Below are 20,018 nucleotides of genomic sequence, written 5' to 3' on the forward strand. Positions count from 1 at the left end.
TTGTGACATCCAGGACTTAACACTCTAACACTGTCTGTGGTAGACTACAGAGGGCAGGGAAGCACCTGTTATCTGTGCTGGGTGTTTATCAATGTGGTTAAATAAGTTTTCAATCTCTTTGTGTTGACACTTATCAAGTGTATGATGAGTGAAAATATCCAGATCTATAATGTGTGACTATCTGCACAGGTAAATTGTGTATGTGTTTTTGCACACATTTCTCTCTCTTTCTTTCTCTCTCTCTTCCTTCCTTCCCCACTTCCACTAGAAAAGTTTCAATATCATGATCATGTTATGGGAATTAGAAGAGTCTACATGAAAACAGCTTAGGACAGTGCCTGACCCATGTAAGCACTAAATGAACACTAAATATTATTCTTATTTTTTCCTCACATGTACCATGAAAGGTTCTATATATGATATGCATATATCTGTGGATATTCCCAAGTTATGATGAAAATATGGCCCCTACCCTTAATGAGTAAAAGCTTTGGGAGGATTTTTTTTTAATGACTATGCAAGGACTGTATCAGAATTGGGCACATAGTACGTAGAACATGAAGGAAAAATATTAAATTAGTACTGTTGGTAGGAGAAAGGAAGGGGCAAGGAGGATCAGGAAATTTTTCTGGAGGACAGGATACCTGAGCATAAAATTTACAGCTATACTGGAATTAGCTAAAGCATGCATGGGGAAGCTTGTTCCCAGCAGGGGGAAGGAGGTATTCAAAGACAGTGATGGTATGGGCATTTGGAGACAGGCAGAGTTTGACAGGTGTTCGTGCATTTGGCTCCAGGACATAGATGCATTATATGATGTTAAATGTCCAGTTTATAGGAAGTGTTCATCCTATCAGACTGAATCCTTGTCAGTTCATATCTGAGAAATACCCACATGTACTGGCATGAGAAAACTACATGTAGACACCCAAACTCTACAATGTCTAAGCTGCATCAACTTAGACATACAGCCTATTACCTAGCATTGTAGTTTCCCATAACAGGTGTAATGAGACTGAGCAATAATATGGGGAAGGCACCTCCCTCCTACTGACTGATTAGGATGTTGCTGCCTTTACCGCTATGGGTGTTTTCCATTTAGGATATGATATTTGAAACAGATATTGGCCAAATAAAACACATAAGTATCCTAGAAGCCACACTGTTAACAAAAGTAAAGTAAAAGATGTTTCTCATGGAAAAGCAATTACTGGGTGTTGGCATGAGAATGAGGGGTAGGACTAGGAGGAAGGGGATAGAGAGAGAACTGACTACTATTTTCAGCTGCTCTCCTGTATTGAAACCATACCTCCATTTAAGTGATGGTTTGGCTAAATCTCTGTATGTCTTCTACCAGAATCTTCCGTAAATACACAAACTTTTACCCAAAAAGATAGCTGTACTTCACTTTATACATCTGCCACATCCTAAACAGTTTTATCTGATGATTGATTATTTTGTAGCACATCTTCCAATGTTTGCTTCCGTGACTCATCTGACTTAAAGAAATTAGACTGTCTGGGTGCATTTTCCCCCTTCCGTTGATGTAAGCAAAGCTATAGGAGGAAAGCACTTTACACTGTAAATACACATGGTAAATTTTGCTTCTTTTGATAAACATTTCTTAGTCAATCAAGACTTGCTTGTACTAAAGACTAAATGATGAGTGTATGTCACAAAGCAGAGAACTATTAATGAAATTTGGGCCAGTTAATGGATTCTGCTTTTACTGTTTTTCCTTCATATTCTATACCAAAATCTCTTTTGAGGAGCTGGCATGACATGTGGGATTTTTTTTTCTTCTTCTCTGTCATCTCTCTTCCCATGCATCCTTCTTCAAACATCTTCATTGGCAGTAAAGGTTAGCACACACTTATTGAACCTACCATCAGATTCAGTGATGAAGTATCAATAATTATTGGTCTCTAGATATCTCTCGCAGAGAGACAGGAGAGAGACAGGCAAACACAGGGGATAATATAACGTGGCAAGATCAAATTATACACAAGATTGTCTGTGGCAGGGAAAGGTCAGGGGATCTTATCTGAAATGTTTGATGCCTTAGCACAGTTCTGAAAAATGTCAGATAATAAGGAATAGGAGGCAAAGGAGGGGGGGAGCAGAGGGAAAAACACATTCACTGAATATTTACTATTTTCTAGGCACAGTGAATTGTCACTTTTCTCACTTAACAATAATTCTCTGAGGTTACCATTTTACAGATGTGGAAACTGATGCTCACAGAGGTAAAAAGATTGCTCACAGCCAGTAAAGGCCATAAACAGGATTCAGACTTGGGAACTTCAATTTCCAAGCCCATTTGCCATGCCATGGAATTCTGCATCTTCCCCTGAGAAGAGCAGAGGAGGAAACAGGGGTGAGCAATGGTGTGGACACTTAAGGTAGGAAAGACAGCAGCTGAAAATCCTTGGGTTCCATGAATAGCAAAGAAGTGTTGACAAAAGGTTCTGAATGGCAACATGAAGGCATCTGACTGACCTCCACACTGAGCTCTGGGGTAACCTCAATGCCTTTGTTTATCTTCTGGACATTACCACTGCTCCATGTCGTATTTAACCTGTGTTTCAGGTTAATATAAATGTATCCTTTGGACATAGTTTTGAAAAACTATGCCTAGAGTGACTGTAATCAGTAATCATGGGCTTTTAGAGGGAAACAGGAACGTAGACATCTTTTGGGCAAGCCTCCTTATTCTACACAAAAAGAAGTGGCTCAGAGATAGGCAAGTATTTGTCCAAAGTCAGAGTTCAGAACACAGGTGTTCTGCTCCCAGCAGAGTGATATATGTTTTTAGCTAATTAAATATCAGCTGACACTGCCTTCCTGACCCAGGAAGTGATTTGTGGACACAGGAAAGGGGAGCAGCCTAGTGCCCAAAATGGGTTCGTGGAACTGCAGTCTGGGGACTCTTACTTCCCACACCCAATCTCATACTCACACACCTGCTCATCCTGCAGATTCTCTTAGGCAATAATAAGCATCTACATCTGTCCAATTGGCTGAATCAGTCATATGAGAATGATCCTTGACATCTTCCTCTCTCTCACCTGCCATAACCAATTCAACACAAAGTCCTGCTTCTGTTTCCAAAACACACCTACGGCATGCATCCCTCTTTGCTGCCATGGCATATCCCAAGCCCGCAGCCCTCTCTCCTGGTTAACTGCAATGGATCACCATTCAGCCATTCTTGCTTTCGTTGGCTCACAGCCAAAATAGTCTTTGTCAACAAATACAATCTGAGCACTTCTGCTAAAAAAAAAAAAAAAAAAAAAAAAAAAAAAAGTCCACATTGCCCATTGCCCTTGGGGTACAATTTTCTTTTCCTACAAAGCCCCGGATTATTTTTCTCTGTGCACTTCCTCAAAATACATTAAGCATCAGGCTTATGAATCTTCTTTAGGTCCTCAAATGCCCCAAATCCCACCTTGCCTCAATGCTCTTACACAATCTACTCCTTCCATGGAACACTCTCTCCCTATACTTACCCTAACTCTTTTGCATACTTTAACTCTCAGCTGAAAAATAATACCTTTAACAAAAATTTCCCTCTCCTCCCCTTACTATCTCTCCCATATAAATTAGTTCCTCAGTGAGAATCCCTTGCAGACTGTGAGCAATTACATCACATTTAATTATTCATTTATTAGCAAACTGTTTGATTCTGAGTAAGCTGTTCAATTCTCTGAGCTTTCTCGTTCTTGCCTATAAAATGGGCATACTTTGTAGAATAGTTGTAAGACCAGAATTAAAGCACTTAATAGGCATTCAATGAATAGCTACGAAAAGTGTTATTCTTAAATTTTACCCATAGCCCAAAACAATACTCTGTACAATAAAAATCAATCACGGCTTAAGACCCAGAAGTAAGGTGACTATCAATCAGAATAGAGAGATTCTTCTGGAATACTGTTTCCAAGAAGACTCTTAAGCCATCTGTGTATATGCCACCTGTGCATTCCATTTTGACCTACCTGTGCTTTATGGAAACACCACCATTAGCTTTTTGCCATGAAACAAGGCCATTGAAAAGGGAAAAGAAACGTATACAACGGGATAAAACACTGAAATACAGCTTATGATGCGGAAGTTCATCTGTCTTAAGCTGAGGACTCTAAAGAAAGATTTTTTTTTTTAAAAGGCTTTCTCCATTGGGTTACAATGATTTCTGCCTTCTCCTTCTCAACACAGATAGTCAATGTTTCAACGTTCATAAAAATTGGAACACAGAGCTATCTTGAATCCTGTTGTCCAAATTGTAGACTATTTGCAAAGCAATCCAGTACCAATCTTGAATAGCATTTCCAATGGTTCTCCTCGAGCACAAACACATTTAAATGCGCCTATTCACAAGTTTAAAAAAGAATGTAAATGTATGCACATATGAACATTGAAATAGCCTTCTGTGAGGCAGTTTAATAAGCCAATCTCTTAGTCCATACAGCAAACAAACTAGAATTAGAAATCAGAAGCAGAACTGTCATTATGCACACCTGTAATTCATTTTAAGAAATTCGTATGTTCCAGAAAAGTTGTCTGCACCCCACCATTTTTTAAATTGGATTATATTTTTAACAACACTAAAGGAAGTAGCTGTTTTAACTAGCATTCGAATGATACCTTTGGTAAAGTGAAGAATCATTTCTGTAATATGAATAATTGGCATCATTAAATTCACTTTGTAAACAAGGGATACTTGTACCATGTTTAGATTCAAGCAGATGATCCATCTGCTCTTGGTTTGGGGATTCATTCATTCAGTTAGCATTTTGCATGCATTTGCTATTCATGTATTCATTCTACAAATATTTACTGAGTGCTTACCATATGCCTGGCACTGTATTAGATGCTGAAGATACAGGAATGAACAAGAGAGGTGATATCCTTCGTCCTCCTGAAGCTTGTACCCTAGTGGGGGAAGGTGACAATAAATAAAGAGGTAAATAAAAACATACAGTACAATCTCAAGTGGATATACGTGTTAGAAGTAAGAATTGAGCAGTCTAAGGGGATAGAAAGGGATGGGCTGTAGGGGGCTAGAGTGTTGGGTGGGTGCTTCGGTCATTGGAAGAGCAAGGGAAATCCTGGTTAAACAGGCGAAATGAAGGAGCAAGCCAGGAGAAAGACTCAGGGCAGGGTGCTTCAGGCAGAAGGGACAGCAAATGCCAAGGTCCTGAATTGGGAGTATGTTTGTGGTTGAATAATAGCAAAAAGCAAAGTGTGGCTTGAGTAATCCAGGGAGAGACGGGAAGATCAGCAAGATACTTAGGAGCCAGCCCATGATGCACTTTCTAGACTATGAGGTATGCATGAGGCAACTGTTCTCAGCACCAGTAGGGGCAAGGAATAGAAGACTCCTAGAATCCACAGATTTCTGCCCACCATGGAAAGGGACAGTTCTACAAACAGATTAACGTGTATATCTTTTCTCTTACATCCTCTTTATTCCTCTCTTACCTTCACTGCTTCTATTGCCCTTCCCTCCCTCTCTCCCTTCTTTCCTTTCACCCTTTCATGAATATTTATTTTGCACCTATTGTGCCTAGGGATCTGATGGATGCTTACTTTCCTGGGTCTAGAGAAAAGTTCTCCCTTTCCCCTACATACTCCCCATTCACATCAGAATTAGAATCTGTTGCATGAGCTTCTCCACTGGGATAACTTGTGAGTCAAACACATAGGTTGGAATCCTAACTCCAAGACATACCTGTTGTATTATATTGGGCAGTGCATATAATTTTCTTGTTATGTCAATTCTCTAATCTGTAAAATAGGGATAATAATACATACTTTGATGGGAGGTTTTGAAAATTTCTAGTTTTATATATATACTGGTGATTGTTATTATGACATTATTATAATACACACAATAATGTAATAATAATTAATTATTGTAATAAATTATTATTACATTATTATTTCTTCCTTTACAACTTGAACCTTAAAGTTAAAGGAAGGACATGGTTACAGGGTTTGGTATGAGGCTGAAACTGTCTTCTGGTTCCATCTCTTCTAATGTCCTAGAATATTATATTCCTGATTATAGGATATAACCCATGGAATATGACAACCCAGGACAACCCAGCATGGAGGCAGGATGAAAGTTGTTTGTGCCTATGGGAGATTGTATTAATGTCCCCAACTCTTCACCCTTCTCTGTATTTTTGCCAAGCACTTTTTGCCAAGCACCTTGGAAGTTTCTCTCAATAAAAAAGCAGATTATGTTTCTCCACCCCTTGTCTTTCCATCTGACCATGTGGTATGCTTTGGCCAACAAAATGAGGTAGAAGGGACAGTTTCCAGTACTAAGACTAAACCACAAGAGGCCATGCATATTTCTGTGTGACATCTTGTGCAGTTGCTCGCGCCATGAGAATATGCCCAATCTGGTCCCAAGAAGAGGATGGGAAATACAGGAAGCTGAGCTATTACCATAGCCTAGCCCAGTCTGGACCAGGCAACCCCAGCTGGCCCACAGATGAGAAAAAATACTGTTATTTTAAGCCACTGGCATCCTTCATAATCTAGTATTATTATGGTGATATCTGACTGATATGCTGCATTAATTTAATCAAAATATTTATTAATAAACATTATCAATTAATCCAGCATATTTACTGGACATCTATATTTAACACACGAAGTACTGTGTGATACCAGAAGGGTATCAACCCTGCCCTTAGGGAACTTATAGTCTAGGTGAGGGAGGAAAACAAACAAATGCTACTGGTCAGAGTAGAAAAAGGTATTTCAGGGAAGGAGGTTGCCTAGAGTCAGGGTTTAGCAGGAGATGATTGGCTGACCACTCCTAGTGGTGGAAAGGGGAACTGCATCTATGAGACGCTCCTATTCTAAAGGAGTAGAACTTAAACTCCAGAATGTGAGCTCTGGAAGAAACCTCTGCAGAACTTACCTTGGGTGAGCTCTCATTTACAGCCAGTCTCTGAGAAAGGGAATGACTCACTCAGGGTGACTCAGTGAATTTGTGGCAAATCTAGGACATGAACCCAAGGGCACCTGCCCCCAACTTTGGCACATCTAATTCTAAAATGACCTTAGATAGGTCTTACAGTGTCAGTAAACTTTGAATTGCCCTAATATTCTTGGCCAGAAGTTTTATTACACATACGATTTAAAATAAGATTAATCTCCACAATTATTATAATTCATAATTGTAACATGCTTCTTTCTTGCTCAGGCCATTTAAGGTATGATAGTAATCAGACCTTGTAATTAATAACAGTAATTAATACCTTTCATTTATTGAGCCTCTGCTCTAAGCACAATTTTTATGGCTTTAGGTAAGTGGGCACATTGAATCCCTGCAACGATCTAGGCCCAGATGATAAGCCCCATTTTACAGAATTGGAAACTGAATCTCAAGGAGATAAAGTCTTTGCCCAAAGTCATACAGCTAGGTAAGTGGCAGAACCAGGAATCAGACACAGATCAAAAGTCTGTGGTTTTTCCACTTTTCTCTGCAGACCCAGCTGTGGGAACCTTTATCTGAAATGTTGGTTCACAAATGGCATTCCTGTTCCATCTTTCTCAATGTTTTCCCTCTGCCTAGAGAAGGCGTGATAGGAGCCCACCGCAATGTGATAAAACAATCTCCCTGCTTGGATCTTGCCTCATGTTTTACACCTTCTAGCAAAGGATGCCTCTGGAGCACAGGCTTTGAGGAGACCTAGGGGAGCTTGGAGCTTCTAAGTGGAAACAAGGAACTGACTCAGCAGGGCCTGGCTATCTTCAGAGTCCGAGGAGAGGCCCATCAAAGGGATGAGAGCCCGGTACCTTTGATGAAGGAACCAACAGGAAATTATTAGCCTCATGCTGACAAGGACAAAGACAAGAAAAAGGCCATTTGGGCCTCATCTCTGTCTGGACTGGAAGAGGCAGGAAGCAGAAGGGGCTGTTTAATCCTGGCTCCAGAGCAACTTGAACCCTGGCTTCCTCCCTTGAAGAACAAGGTGAAGGAAAGGTGAGGCAAGTTAAGATAAACACCCAAACTTTTGGCTGCCTGGAGGAACTGAATCTTTTAATTTAAGCTGTCAGTAGGTTCTTTCTTCTTCTCTCTCTCTCTTTTCCTTTTTTAATCTAAACTGTAATCACACAATACTCCACCCAAATGCTTGATATGGATTTCTAAGACAGATCCTAACATAGTCATAAAAAATCCCCTCTGAAATGTGCACTTTGTACTGTGTCTATGTGTAGGTGTGTTTAAAATGTCACGAACTGGAATACCTAACTCTAGTTCCCAGGAATTAATCACTTAGAAGAGTGAAAGGGGGAAATTAACTTGCTTTAACACTTACAAGACTCTCCAAAGCAGGCGCCAAAATAGAACTTACTGAATAGACGTATGGTTATCTTTCCATAAGAACTAAAACTCTTAAAAAAACACACACACATTTTTCTATAAATTTGCCTTGCAAAATTTTCCCCCCTAAGGCTCAAATGCAAGCCACAGACTCTCACAGATTCCTCACAGAGAATAAAAGTGTAAAAAGAAGTTTTTTTTTTGGGGGGGTGGGGGCTGGCAGGTTTGGCCTTTTTTTAAAGTTACAATTCAATGAATTTTAGTTAAATGTGTAGATTTGTGCAACCATAACCATCATCTGATTTTAGAACATTTTCAACGCCAAGCAAAGTTCCTTCATGCCCATCTGTAGTCAACTCCTATTCCTACCCTTAGCCAGGACAACCACTGATCTGCTTTCTGCCTGTATACATTTGCATGATATAAATAGAATGAAACAATATGAAGTTTTGTATCTGGTTTTTAGCATGTTTTCAAGGTTCATTCATAATGTAACATGCATCAGTATTTCTTTTCTTTTTAATGCTAAATACTATTCCATCTCATGGATATACCACATTTTATCCATCCAGCTATTAGGGATAATGCTGCTGTGAATTTTCAGACACACATCTTTGTGTGGATAGGTTTTCAGGTCTCCTGAGTAGAATCAAAGGCACAGAATTGCTGGGTTGTGCAAAGAGATACTGACTGCTGCTATACGCTAGGTTCTATGTGATTCAGGTATGCTCTGTCAGTGGAAACCTACCAAGCAATTCTTGACTTATTTTTAAAACCAGCTGATACTACCTATCATTAATGGGATGATCTAAAAACAAGTCCCCCAAAACAAACAACAACAAAACGAACCAAAAAAAAAAAAAAAAAACAAAAAAACAACAGTAAAAGAAACAAACACAACAGCTCTCATTTGATGCATTTTGAACAGAAACCAGAGGGCAAATTCCAACTAATATCAGATCACAAGTGTCCAGGCTCCATCCTTGGACTTGCTTCCAAAATGGAATTCATTGAAATGGGCAGAAAACATGAATAGACACTTCTCTAAAGAAGACATCCAGATGGCCAACAAGTATGAAAAGATGCTCAATGTCGCTCCTCATCAGGGAAATACAAATCAAAACCACACCCAGATATCACCTCACGCCAGTCAGAGTGGCTAAAATGAACAAAACAGGAGACTATAGATGCTGGAGAGGATGTGGAGAAACGGGAACCCTCTTGCACTGTTGGTGGGAATGCAAACTGGTGTGGCCACTCTGGAAAACAGTGTGGAGGTTCCTCAAAAAATTAAAAATAGACCTACCCTATGACCCAGCAGTAGCACTGCTAGGAATTTACCCAAGGGATACAGGAGTACTGATGCATAGGGGCACTTGGACCCCAATTTTTATAGCAGCACTCTCAACAATAGCCAAATTATGGAAAGAGCCTAAATGTCCATCAACTGATGAATGGATAAAGAAATTGTGGTTTATATATGCAATGGAATACTACATGGCAATGAGAAATAATGAAATACGGCCTTTTGTAGCAACGTGGATGTAACTGGAGAGTCTTATGCTAAGTGAAATAAATCATACACAGGACAGATTCCATATGTTTTCACTCCTATGTGGATCCTGAGAAACTTAACAGAAGACCATGGGGGAGGGGAAGGAAAAAAAAAATGGTTAGAGAGGCAGGGAGCCAAAACATAAGAGATTCCTAAAAACTGAGAACAAACTGAGGGTTTATGGGATGTGGATGGGTGATGGGTATTGAGGAGGGCACCTGTTGGGATGAGCACTGGGTGGTGTATGGAAACCAATTTGACAATAAATTTCATAAAAAAAATAAAATAAATAATATAAAATAACATAAAAAATAAATAAGATGAAAAAAAATGGAATTCATTGAACTTTTTCTCATGGATGGAAAGATGCCCTCACCATCACAGATCCTGAACAACTTTGTGTACGTGTAATTAGATTGGCATCGAGTTCACGGTCCCTTTATGCCCACGTGGGAAGGATGAGAAAACCCTGACAATAGTTAGAAGCTGAACAAGCGCGAAATCCAGCTATCTTCTCTCCTGGGTAATGTCAATCACGCGCGGAAGTGGCGCGGTGCGAGCACCCTGTTGCCGTCGCTGCGCCCCACCGTAGTGAGGGGACTTTCGGCGGAGGCCTAGGACGTGCTGAAGTTCTAGGGCTTACAGCACCCGGGAGTGGCAGATGAAAAGATAGGACCAAAGGGGCTGAGAGGAAGCAAGAGTGTGGAGGGGCTCAGGTCAGGGCCCAGCCTGAGGAGGAGGCAGCAGAGGCAGGTACAGCGTGCGACTCACCCGCGCGCTGCGGAGAAGCTCTGAGCCTCGGTGGCCTCGCCAGTCGCTCGCACCTGGCGGGAGTGAGGCGGGGGTGGGCCGTATCCAGTGCCGGGAGAACTGTCGCCTCGCGGCCTTTGGGACGTGGGGGGTAGGGAGCGGAGAAGCGAAGGAACCCGGCAGCGCAAACCTGGCGCCCCCTCCCCCAGCCGAGGAACGGGCAGATTGAAGGCCACGGCCACACGGAGGGCCCGGGGCGCGCGCTGCGAGCCGAGGCGTGGGTGGGGGGGATCCCGGAGGCCGAGACGTCGGCGGGCGCGCCAAGGGGGAGGGGCGGCGTGCCCGGAGAGCCCGCCCCGCCCGCCGCCCCCGCGCACGCTGCAGGGCGCCGCGTAAAATCGTGGAGCCTCGCGCGCTCGCCGCCCGGGAGCTGGGTCGAGGAGGGGACCGTGGGGGACCAGGAGCCTGAGGGCCGGTTCCTTCTGCTTTCGCGCCCCGTCCGAGGCTTTCTCTTCCTTTACTCGCCCTCGTTTTCCGTTGACTCCTCGGTCCTTACCCATCTCTTCCGCGGGCCCATCACCGCTCCCCTTCTTGCCCATCCTAATCCCCGTCCCTCCTGGAGATTCTTTTCCCCCGTTATCCCTTTGCTGCTTCGCCGTCTCTCTGCGTCTTCTTTTTCCGCCACTCCCCACCTTGGAAACTTGTTCCAGCCAGGGGTGTCCACCAGGTCACAGTTGTTTCCCTCGACCCCGGGGCCCTCGGAGTGTGGGGGTGCCAACCACGTTCGGGGTACCATGAGCGCCCCGCCCAGTCCCTGGCGTGATCCCTAGACCCCGACCCTGGCTGCCTTCTCTTCCCGCGACTCCGCGACGGCAGGAAGCGGCTGGGGTCCCCCCCCCCAAGGAATAAAAGGGAGAACAGAGGGAGGGCCCGCGGGAGGACGCGGGCCCTGCACCTTAGGCCCTCTCCCGCGGAGCCGCACTCCCCGCAGAGCCTTCGTGGGTGTGCGGCGATGGGGCCTGAGGCAACAAGTGACGCTGACTGCGGGGGCCGCTGGTACCTGCCTGTGGCGGGGGCCCAGGCACCCTCTAGGGGGGCGGTGGCGGGCGCGAGGCCGACTCTAGCTCAGCGTTCCCCGCGCCCCCCTCTGCAAACGAAGCGCGGCGGGGGCGGGGGTACTGGGAGAGAACCGAGAGACGTGGCTCTTCCCAAGTCCGAAGTCTCCCTCCCCTGGTTTCCCTACCCGCGCCCCAAGCAGAGTTTGAGAGATATGGGGGAGGCGCAGGGCAGAAGCCGCCGACGTGGAGCGATTTTAGGAGGGGGTGGTAGAGTGAGGAAAGACAATTCCCGATTGCCTCCCCCGCTTGGGCGATGCTTTCCTCCAACGCACCATCCAGGCCTCCCGGGCAAGGGCCCAGCCTGGCCAGCTGGAGCGGATTTGGGCGAAGGAGGAAAAGGGGGCTCCCAACCCCTCCCCGGCTTCCCTCCGTCGCCCTCCCTGATTGGCTGTGCGTCCCCGGAGCCCAACTTCAGTCGCTCCAGACTCTGTCTGAGCCCCAAGGGAGCCGGAGTGCAGCGACCCGGGGCGGCCACGAATCCGGGGGTCAGCATCTGTGGGGCCCCTGGGGGGAGGGGCGCGGACGGGGTCGGCCCCCGCAGCCTCCGCCAGGCCCAGCTTTCCGCGTCTCGCGGCCTCGGCTCCTCTCCGCCCCCGCCCTTTCCTTCCCTCCCAGCAGCGGCCTCCCTCCTCCTCCGGCCCCCCCCCACCCCGCCCGCCACCTCCCCCCGGTTTCTCATTCCTGCCACTAGCGCGCTCGGCGGCTCATTCCGCGGCCGCCGCCAGCCGAGGGGAGCGTCGCGAGCAGATGCCGCGGGGGCCGCTCGCAGCCGCCGCCGACTTGTGAATGGGACTCGGACTGGGGCCGGGGTTGACACCGCTGCGCTCGCCTTGCGCCAGGGACCGACGGCCCCGAGCTCGCGCCCACCCTCCAGGGCCCCAGGTGAGGCTCGCCGCCAGTCCCTTCCTCTCGCCTGGATGGGGCTTCTTGGAGTGGGGGAGCGGGAGGGGGGGGGGGTCTCTGGATGAGCGTCTGGAGGTGTGCGGAAAGAGGTCTGACTCGGGAAGATTTCACTAATGCAACGCAGGAACGGGGGGAGGGCGGAGGTAAGAGAAGATTTGTATAAAAATCAAAAAGGGAGAAGGGAACCAGCTGTGGGCGCGGGCGGCGCGGGGGGCAGAGGCGCCAGATGTGCGCTCCAACCTCTCTCCCCCGCTCCGGCCTCCTCTGGGGTCTTCGCCGAGGCCGCGGGAGAGGGGCTTTGCGCCGGGCTGGGGCAGACGCTGCAGAGCCGCGCTCCGGACGCGCCAACTGCCCGCGGTCGGGTCTCTGGGGAAAGTCGCCCCCGGCGCGGTGCCGGCCCGCCCGCCCGCGCTGCACCTCTTGCCGAAAGCTGCGACGTGACCGCGCTCTGCAGGGTTCCTTTCCCTTCCTCCCTGTCCCCGCCGAGCGCTCCCGGGGCTCAGCCCTCCTTGCGCGACCGCCGGGGAAAGCCCCGGACAACGGAAGGAACCGGGCTCGCGTCGGCGGTGGCCCCGCACTTTAATTGCCGGGCTCTGGGTCCGCTGACTGCGGCTGAGGGGCGGCCGATTGCGGTGCGCGCTCCAGCCCTCCAGCCCGAGTCTCTGCTCGCGAGCTCCGGGGGCCGCCCGTTAGCTCCCGCCAGCCCAAGGAGAGGTCGGCGAGCGCCTCAGACTCGGGCTCAGCTCTGCCCGAGGCTCGCGAAGCCTGCCAGGGTCAACGTTAACTTTGCGAACCAAGCCTTGCCCGAAGCCTGCGTCTCCTCCCCGAGCGCGCCAAGCCTCCCTAGCTCCCCGCACGCACGGCCCTCCTCCTTTAGCTTTGCCCCGGAACGCGAGCCGGCAGAATGGGAAGGGCGGTGAGGAGAGGACCCTCCTCCCCACCCCCACCTCAAGCCAGGCAGAGCTGTAAGGAGCGCCCGCCTCGCGCTGTGAAGAAAAGAGTCCCCGGAGAAAGTGGGGTCCGGGAGGCCCCCCGGTCGCACTTCTTCATCCCTTTCTTGCCAAGGCCCTGCTTTCGCCGGGGCGGGAGGGTGTGGGGGGGGGGGAGGGGGTGCCCCACACGCCTCCCTCTCCAGGGCGAAAGGTTTTCTAGATGCTAGAAAAAGCCCTGTTGCTTTTGCTGATAATGCAGCAGGAATTTCACGGGCCATCGCACTGCTATTAAGAAATTGCATCTTTTAATTATTTAATAATACCATCCCTGCATGACGACGGGTTGTCCCTGAGGGATGGGGGTGGAGGGTTGTTCCTGAAACCCTGCTGTAGGGGCATATAGCTCTGCCTGAAGTCTTCCCTCTTGTTTCCCCCTAAAGAAATCTTGTTCTAGTGGTTCTGAAATCTTTCCTTGTTTTAATCTTCCGATCATTCCTATCAGGTTAATATGAGGCAGGGAGTAAGTTTTCGGTTTAATCACAGGGAGGACACGATAATTAATCTGGCAAGAGGATGGATCAATTTCTTTATCACTTGGGCTTGCAGCAGACATCGATGGTTTTGCGGGGTGTCTGGCTTTCCTGGGGATGGGGATGTAGAAGTGTTCTCAGGAGCGGGGATCAGCCAGCATCGCATCAGCACCTTTGCCAGGCTGGGCTCTGAGCGCTAGATCCAAATACCCCGGGAGAGGAGAAGAGAAGGGGCTGACCTTCATTTCATTAATCCTGGAATTATTTTTTCTGCATATGTGAGATGCAGACACCAGAACACAGAAGTAGTCCCTGCCCAACCCTAGCTGCAGGGAGCCTGGTCTTCTTCCAGCAGAACAAAGGAATAAAAGTTGCAAAACAAAGGGACAGAGTTGTGGCCAATACCAGAGGGACCCTGAAGCTCCTCGTCACTAAAGTTCCTTAATCCTGAGCTCTGATTCCAAGTTTTAGAGTTGGCCAGTGGGCCCTGGAATTCGAACCTCCTTGCAAAACTGAATTCCTGCCTAGTACAAAGAAATGTGAGTAGTTTCCAAGTGTAGACCAGGGAAGGGCATCTGAGAGGCCAGGAAACTTTGCTTGAGTGAGAATTATCTTTACATCTTCCTTTTGAAACATGGCAAATTAATGAATTAAAAATGTGTTGCAGCCAGGCTTTATTGTTAATAACAATTATTCCTATCGTTTTTGTCGTTATTTCAGACTCTGCATAAGCTGCCCATTTTGTTACATTGTTTGAAAAAAAGATATCAGCCCTCTTCTCCTCCCACCTCTGGGATGGGGGTGGGGAGAGAGAATGAAGAGGTCTGAGATAGGATCATCTGTTGAGGCCAAAACAGGTAGATTTACTCAAACTCGGCTTACTGCTTACTAGAAAAAATTGCCTTTTAAAATAGTTCTAATTGAAGCAGTGGACCATCTTGATAACACTTCAGAACTTCCATTATGTTCAGCATTCCTATCAGAACACCAGACAGTAAAACTACCAGAAACCTAAATTCTATTTTTCAATTAAGATGCAATCTTTTGTTAATTTGAGAATTAAAAAAAAAAAAAAATCACGGCTCTCCCTTTTTATTTTTTTTTTTATGACCCAGGACTCTTTGCAAGGGTGGTGGTGAATGTGTGTGTTTGTTTGTTTATTTGTGAGAGGAGATGGGGGCAAGGTTGAAGAGCCATGCCATGATTTGGGGGAATACAGATCAATTTCATGCTCCTTTAATGCACTTGTCTTCATAATTCATGGTTTTTCTTCCACTTTGAATAGAATTACATGGCTGCCTTGTAAAGATTCTGGTTTGGGGACCCTCTTATGGGAAACGCCATGACTTTGACCTCAAAGCTTGATTTACAATGCCACAGCTACACTCCCATGAGCTCAATGTGTCTCGAAACCTCGCCTGTGAATGTCTGTGACTTACGAAGTTGACAGTTCACATAAACTTTGATCTGTGATATTCAGATCTATTTTCAGAACCATCTAAAGGAGATCTGCAGATTTGATTTTAGTTTTCCTTCATTTTCAATGCATCTGTGTAGGCAAATGTTCAAGAAGCATAACCATTTTGTTTATTTTCAATATTTTTTTTCACTTTGATTAGGCATACCTAATCTTTAATAATAAGACACTGGTCTATGGGGGTTGAAACTAGGTAGCAAACATTTTATATTACACTGTAAAGTTTGCAGAATGACTATGAATTCCTGAGTCTTTTTCCCAGAAAATCTGAACACCGTGTAAATTCATCAGCCTATGAATAGTGGTTGGGATTTTTTTTCCCCCTTAGGAAATTGGTCATTGTTTCAGAAAAAGTTAACTAGTTCCTCAAGAGCCCACATTCTATATCTGCCAAGCATGTGAGTTCTCAACTTTTCTAATCCATTGTTATTGCCCCAAAATACGTAAAGATCTTTGGTGTATATGGGCTAGGGGACAGACATCAACAGGTATGTTAAAAAAGAAAAAAAAAAAAAGCTGGAGAAAGTTAGGCAAATTCTGGCACACCAGTAGTACTAAGAATCCATCAGGATTCCATCAGGATTACTGTGATAGTCATCCACAGCCTCTTCTATGGGCAGAAAGAACTAAAGAAAACACTCGAGGAGGATAATTAGACATCTTTCTGCTATAATTTTACCCTGACATTGAGAGCCTTGTGCATCTCTGGAAATGGGCTCCTTCGCGGAAGATTGCACTTCTGGCCACTAGAGGGCAATGGCGCCCTTCTCCAACTTTCTGCATGGGGCCCATCTGCTTTTGAGGGCACCATGAAAAGCGGTTTTGTTACCACCACCCCTGTCTGGCCCTCTCAGGAGAGACCGAATTCAATCTAGCAGTGGTTCAGGCTACTGCCTGAGCAGTTTGTCAGGATTAACATCTTTCTAGTCGGTGGATCCTTACCTTCAGCCTCTTCTTCCCATCTTGGAGTTTACTAGAAAGTTGGAAAAATCTTGTAACTTGAGATTATCTGAGCAGAAGGTGCTTGGGGGCTGGGGTGCCTGATACACAAGGTCAGCTCTCAGTAAGACAGTGATCTGGAAGGATTTTCTGGCTCTTTTTTCCCCCTGCTAGAAAGAGCATCATTTGAGACTCCGAGGGGAAGCGAATGAATAAAGAAGAGAAATATTAGTGAGATTACTGTGGTATCATTGCCTTTTCTTTCAAGAGGTTTTTAAAACATCTGCAAGACATTTCTAATTTGCAAAAACGAATAGCAGTATGATCTTTGGTAAACACTTTGGGGCATGGAGTTTTAATGTAACTGTAAATGTTTTACTGTTACCTTTAAACCATTCTTGATATTGCTGTAAAAAAAACCTAAATTTAGCAGAGAGTAAAATTTAATTCAAGATTGGTCCTTGACTTTTTTTTCCTCCTCAGTGATATGGAAATTACTGCTTATGATTAAATTGCATATTTTAGGTTGCCCAAATTTATATTTGTTACTGTTTGATAGCGTCATTATGAAAGTTCAGAAGAATAATGTAAAAAAGATACTAACGCTATATTATAATTAAGAGGAAAGCTCTAATAAAAAAATAAGTACTGTCCTAAGTGGATTCTTAATTTTATTTTTTTAACTGAATACAATTGCCTCCCTGGTGAGTCAGCAGTGCAGTTCTGTGTATCTCTGAGTGTGTTGGAATGTGCAGGCAGTTGATGAAGAAGGAATCAATGCAAATGGATTATGGGAAGGAGTATTAAGTAACTCAGTGGAAAGTAAGACAAAGTGTTTTGTAAACCAATGCTCACTCACCACCGGACAGTTTATTTAACCCGAAAAAAAGAAAGTACTTTTAAATTGTAAGTGCTTGTGAATAATGCATGTTTGTTAGAACTGGAGGCAAAATTTCATTGTTATTTGGTTTAATTAGTCATCAGACTGTTGCAGGGTACCAGGATTCTTATTGAGATGAATCATTGTTCTCATAGTCTGTCCGGTTAAAGTTTCTGCTCCGGCACAGAATCTCGTACACCAGGATATTAAGTGAGATAGAAGGATGAAAGAGAAGAGAGGAAAGGAGCAAAAGGAAAAGAGAAAAAAAAAAAAAAAGCATGAGAGAGATGAATGGTGCTGTTTCTCCTGATGGGCCAAGTACTGGTGACACCCGTCCCCCCCCAACCCCCTGCCTTTGTCTCTCTCTACTCCTTTAACCCATGTGAGGTGCTGAATCCGGAAAGCTGGCCTAAACAGCTTTACAGGCCATAGTAAACAGTGGCTAGGTTCTTATTCTATTGCTTTCTGGCCCTGAGAACAATCCTCAAAGGATATTGTGAATTCTTCTCGAATTTTTTGGGTTGTTGCAGGTGAAGAAAACCCTACATTCACTTCCTCCGTGAATTCTTTTCTTTGCCAGAAATCCACATGATGTGGTCCTCTGTACTCGCATGATTTCACAATTAAGAATTTGTAGAAATTTCTGGAAGAAAATGGCTCTGGACACGATGTCTTCCACATTCTGAAGATTACCTAACATAGCATCCAGAATGTGGAGGCTCCTCCTTGTGTTAGTTTAAGATGCGCAGAGATCTCTTTTCAGCCATCATTAGGCTCTGTCCGTGAGGGCAAACAGTGAGAATTTCGAGTAGCATCCACACCACCAGTGGCGTTTATTCTCAGTAAGAACCAGCATGGAAGAAGGCAGGCTTAGGCGTATCAGATATGTACTGTGCGGCCACCCCCTCCATGGATCTCCGGAAAGTGTTCCCCATGATCACATCCTCAAGGCTCAGACTACTTCCGTCATCCCCGAGGCTTAGACCGCCTATTGGGTCAGCAGGGGATTAGGGTGAGGAGGGTGGTGCCAGGTGTAAGTGCAGAGTAAGATCCTTGTCTTTGTTTAACATTTTGATATTTTTGCACATCATGGACTTTTCCCGTTCGGTACGATTTTTCAAATATTGCATTACAATAGTATTCGTGTCAATTACTGCATTTTTTTGGCAAGCCCTTATATTTTGTGCCCAAGGACCATGCCTCCCCTGACTCACCCTAGTTCCAGCCCTGCCCAGCACTTTGATTCTTTGCACCTGCACCTCCAGTGCTCCCAGGGTATGTGACTAAGAATAAGCAACAAAACTTCTAAGACACAGATGCCTCCTCTGTAACAACAGAAATCGTAATAATACTCATGTCCTAGCATTGTTGTAATGATAAAATGAAAACTGAGCAGTGTCTGATTCCTGATAAGCCCACACTAAACACTCAGCCCTTTCTGTCCTCTCAGACCTGGGATTGAGTTTTATAGACTAATGGTGGAGGTAGCAATTCTTCCTTATAATTATTAGGCCAAAATCCTGCACTGAACATTTGCTTTAGATTGAGGCCTCTCCCAATTAGGGATGAATTGTTTATTAGTGCCTGCCTTTTTTTGAATTATTTCATAAGTTTAAGTGATCCATCCCTCTTCCATTTAAAATATTCAAGAAGCAGTTGAGATTTTAGAGATAATTATGGCTTCTGAAAAGTGCCTGCCTTTTTCCTACCTTTGCATTTTCTCTCTGTTCGTTTTTACATATGGGTTGCTGTGGTAAGTTGCCCCGAAGTAATATCTTACTGGGAAAGTTTGCTAAGCATGCGATGTTGAGATATTCATCACAAGGTTTGCTTTCATTTAAAAGGGGCTCATTACTATTCCAGACTAGCTTAAATGATAATTAGCCCCTTGATAAATCGTCTCCATTTCAAGCGTATTCCTGTTTGTTTTTCAGGTAAATGTAGTTTGGGATTTTAAGGGGGTGGAGCAATGACCATTTTAACTCATGAAGACACTGCACTGAAGAAGCTCTCGCCCTGCCTGTGGTCCTCTTTGGGTCCAGGCAGAAGCACAGTGATTTGGTACAGCATTGAAAATAACAGGAGCCCTCACCCCACGAGCCATTAATGGTTTTCCGACTGTTTTCCGGCTCCGTGGCACAGTTGGGCTGGGCTTTCCAAGGCTCCTGAAGCTTCCAGGTTGTCCTGCTTTGTCCCATCTGTAGCCTTCTTGTGTCGTGTGTTTCTACCCCAGGCCTGAAGTCTCTCCTGAGTATTTCCTGAAAGGAAATACCTCCCCGTGTTTGCCTGGAAAAGGGAAGGAGGAAGAGCCAACTGTTTCATACCCTACCGTGTGCCAGGTGCCGTGCCTCATTTATTCTACGTCCTCATCCTGTGGAGCATCTCCGCTGTACAAAGGGGGAAACTGACTCGCAGGAGGACTCTGGACCCTTGTCTAAGCTCCTGTGGCTGGAGGAAGGAAAGCTGGGTTTCCCAGTCTGTCCTGAATCCACATGCCCAGAGGTTTTCTACTATACGTGATGCATGTTGCAAGCTGGGGCCTCCCTGGCTTTCTAGAGAAGAGCAGCTGGGCCGAGAGCTGAGCCGACTG

At 45.5% G+C, this 20,018-nt stretch overlaps 2 protein-coding genes across 4 annotated transcripts in view; one reads left to right on the forward strand and one right to left on the reverse strand.

The window, feature by feature from the left end:
* The window catches only part of LOC113604318 (uncharacterized), a 160,330-nt gene extending 148,048 nt beyond the window's left edge, over positions 1 to 12,282 (reverse strand). The window contains exons 1-2 of the mRNA XM_053211135.1: positions 10,671 to 12,282; positions 4,846 to 4,929 (exon numbers count right to left, since the gene is read on the reverse strand). Of these exons, the coding sequence (XP_053067110.1) occupies positions 4,846 to 4,929; positions 10,671 to 11,248 (662 nt within the window). The 5' untranslated portion in view covers positions 11,249 to 12,282. The remainder of the gene's footprint in view (positions 1 to 4,845; positions 4,930 to 10,670) is intronic.
* The window catches only part of CDH11 (cadherin 11), a 153,058-nt gene continuing 145,236 nt past the window's right edge, over positions 12,197 to 20,018 (forward strand). For all 3 annotated transcript variants that reach the window (XM_027075901.2, XM_027075900.2, XM_053211134.1), the window contains exon 1: positions 12,197 to 12,649. The gene's annotated coding sequence lies outside the window, so the exon portion shown is untranslated. The remainder of the gene's footprint in view (positions 12,650 to 20,018) is intronic.

The sequence above is a fragment of the Acinonyx jubatus genome, chromosome E2, assembly GCF_027475565.1.
Source record: "Acinonyx jubatus isolate Ajub_Pintada_27869175 chromosome E2, VMU_Ajub_asm_v1.0, whole genome shotgun sequence".
NCBI lineage: Eukaryota > Metazoa > Chordata > Mammalia > Carnivora > Felidae > Acinonyx > Acinonyx jubatus.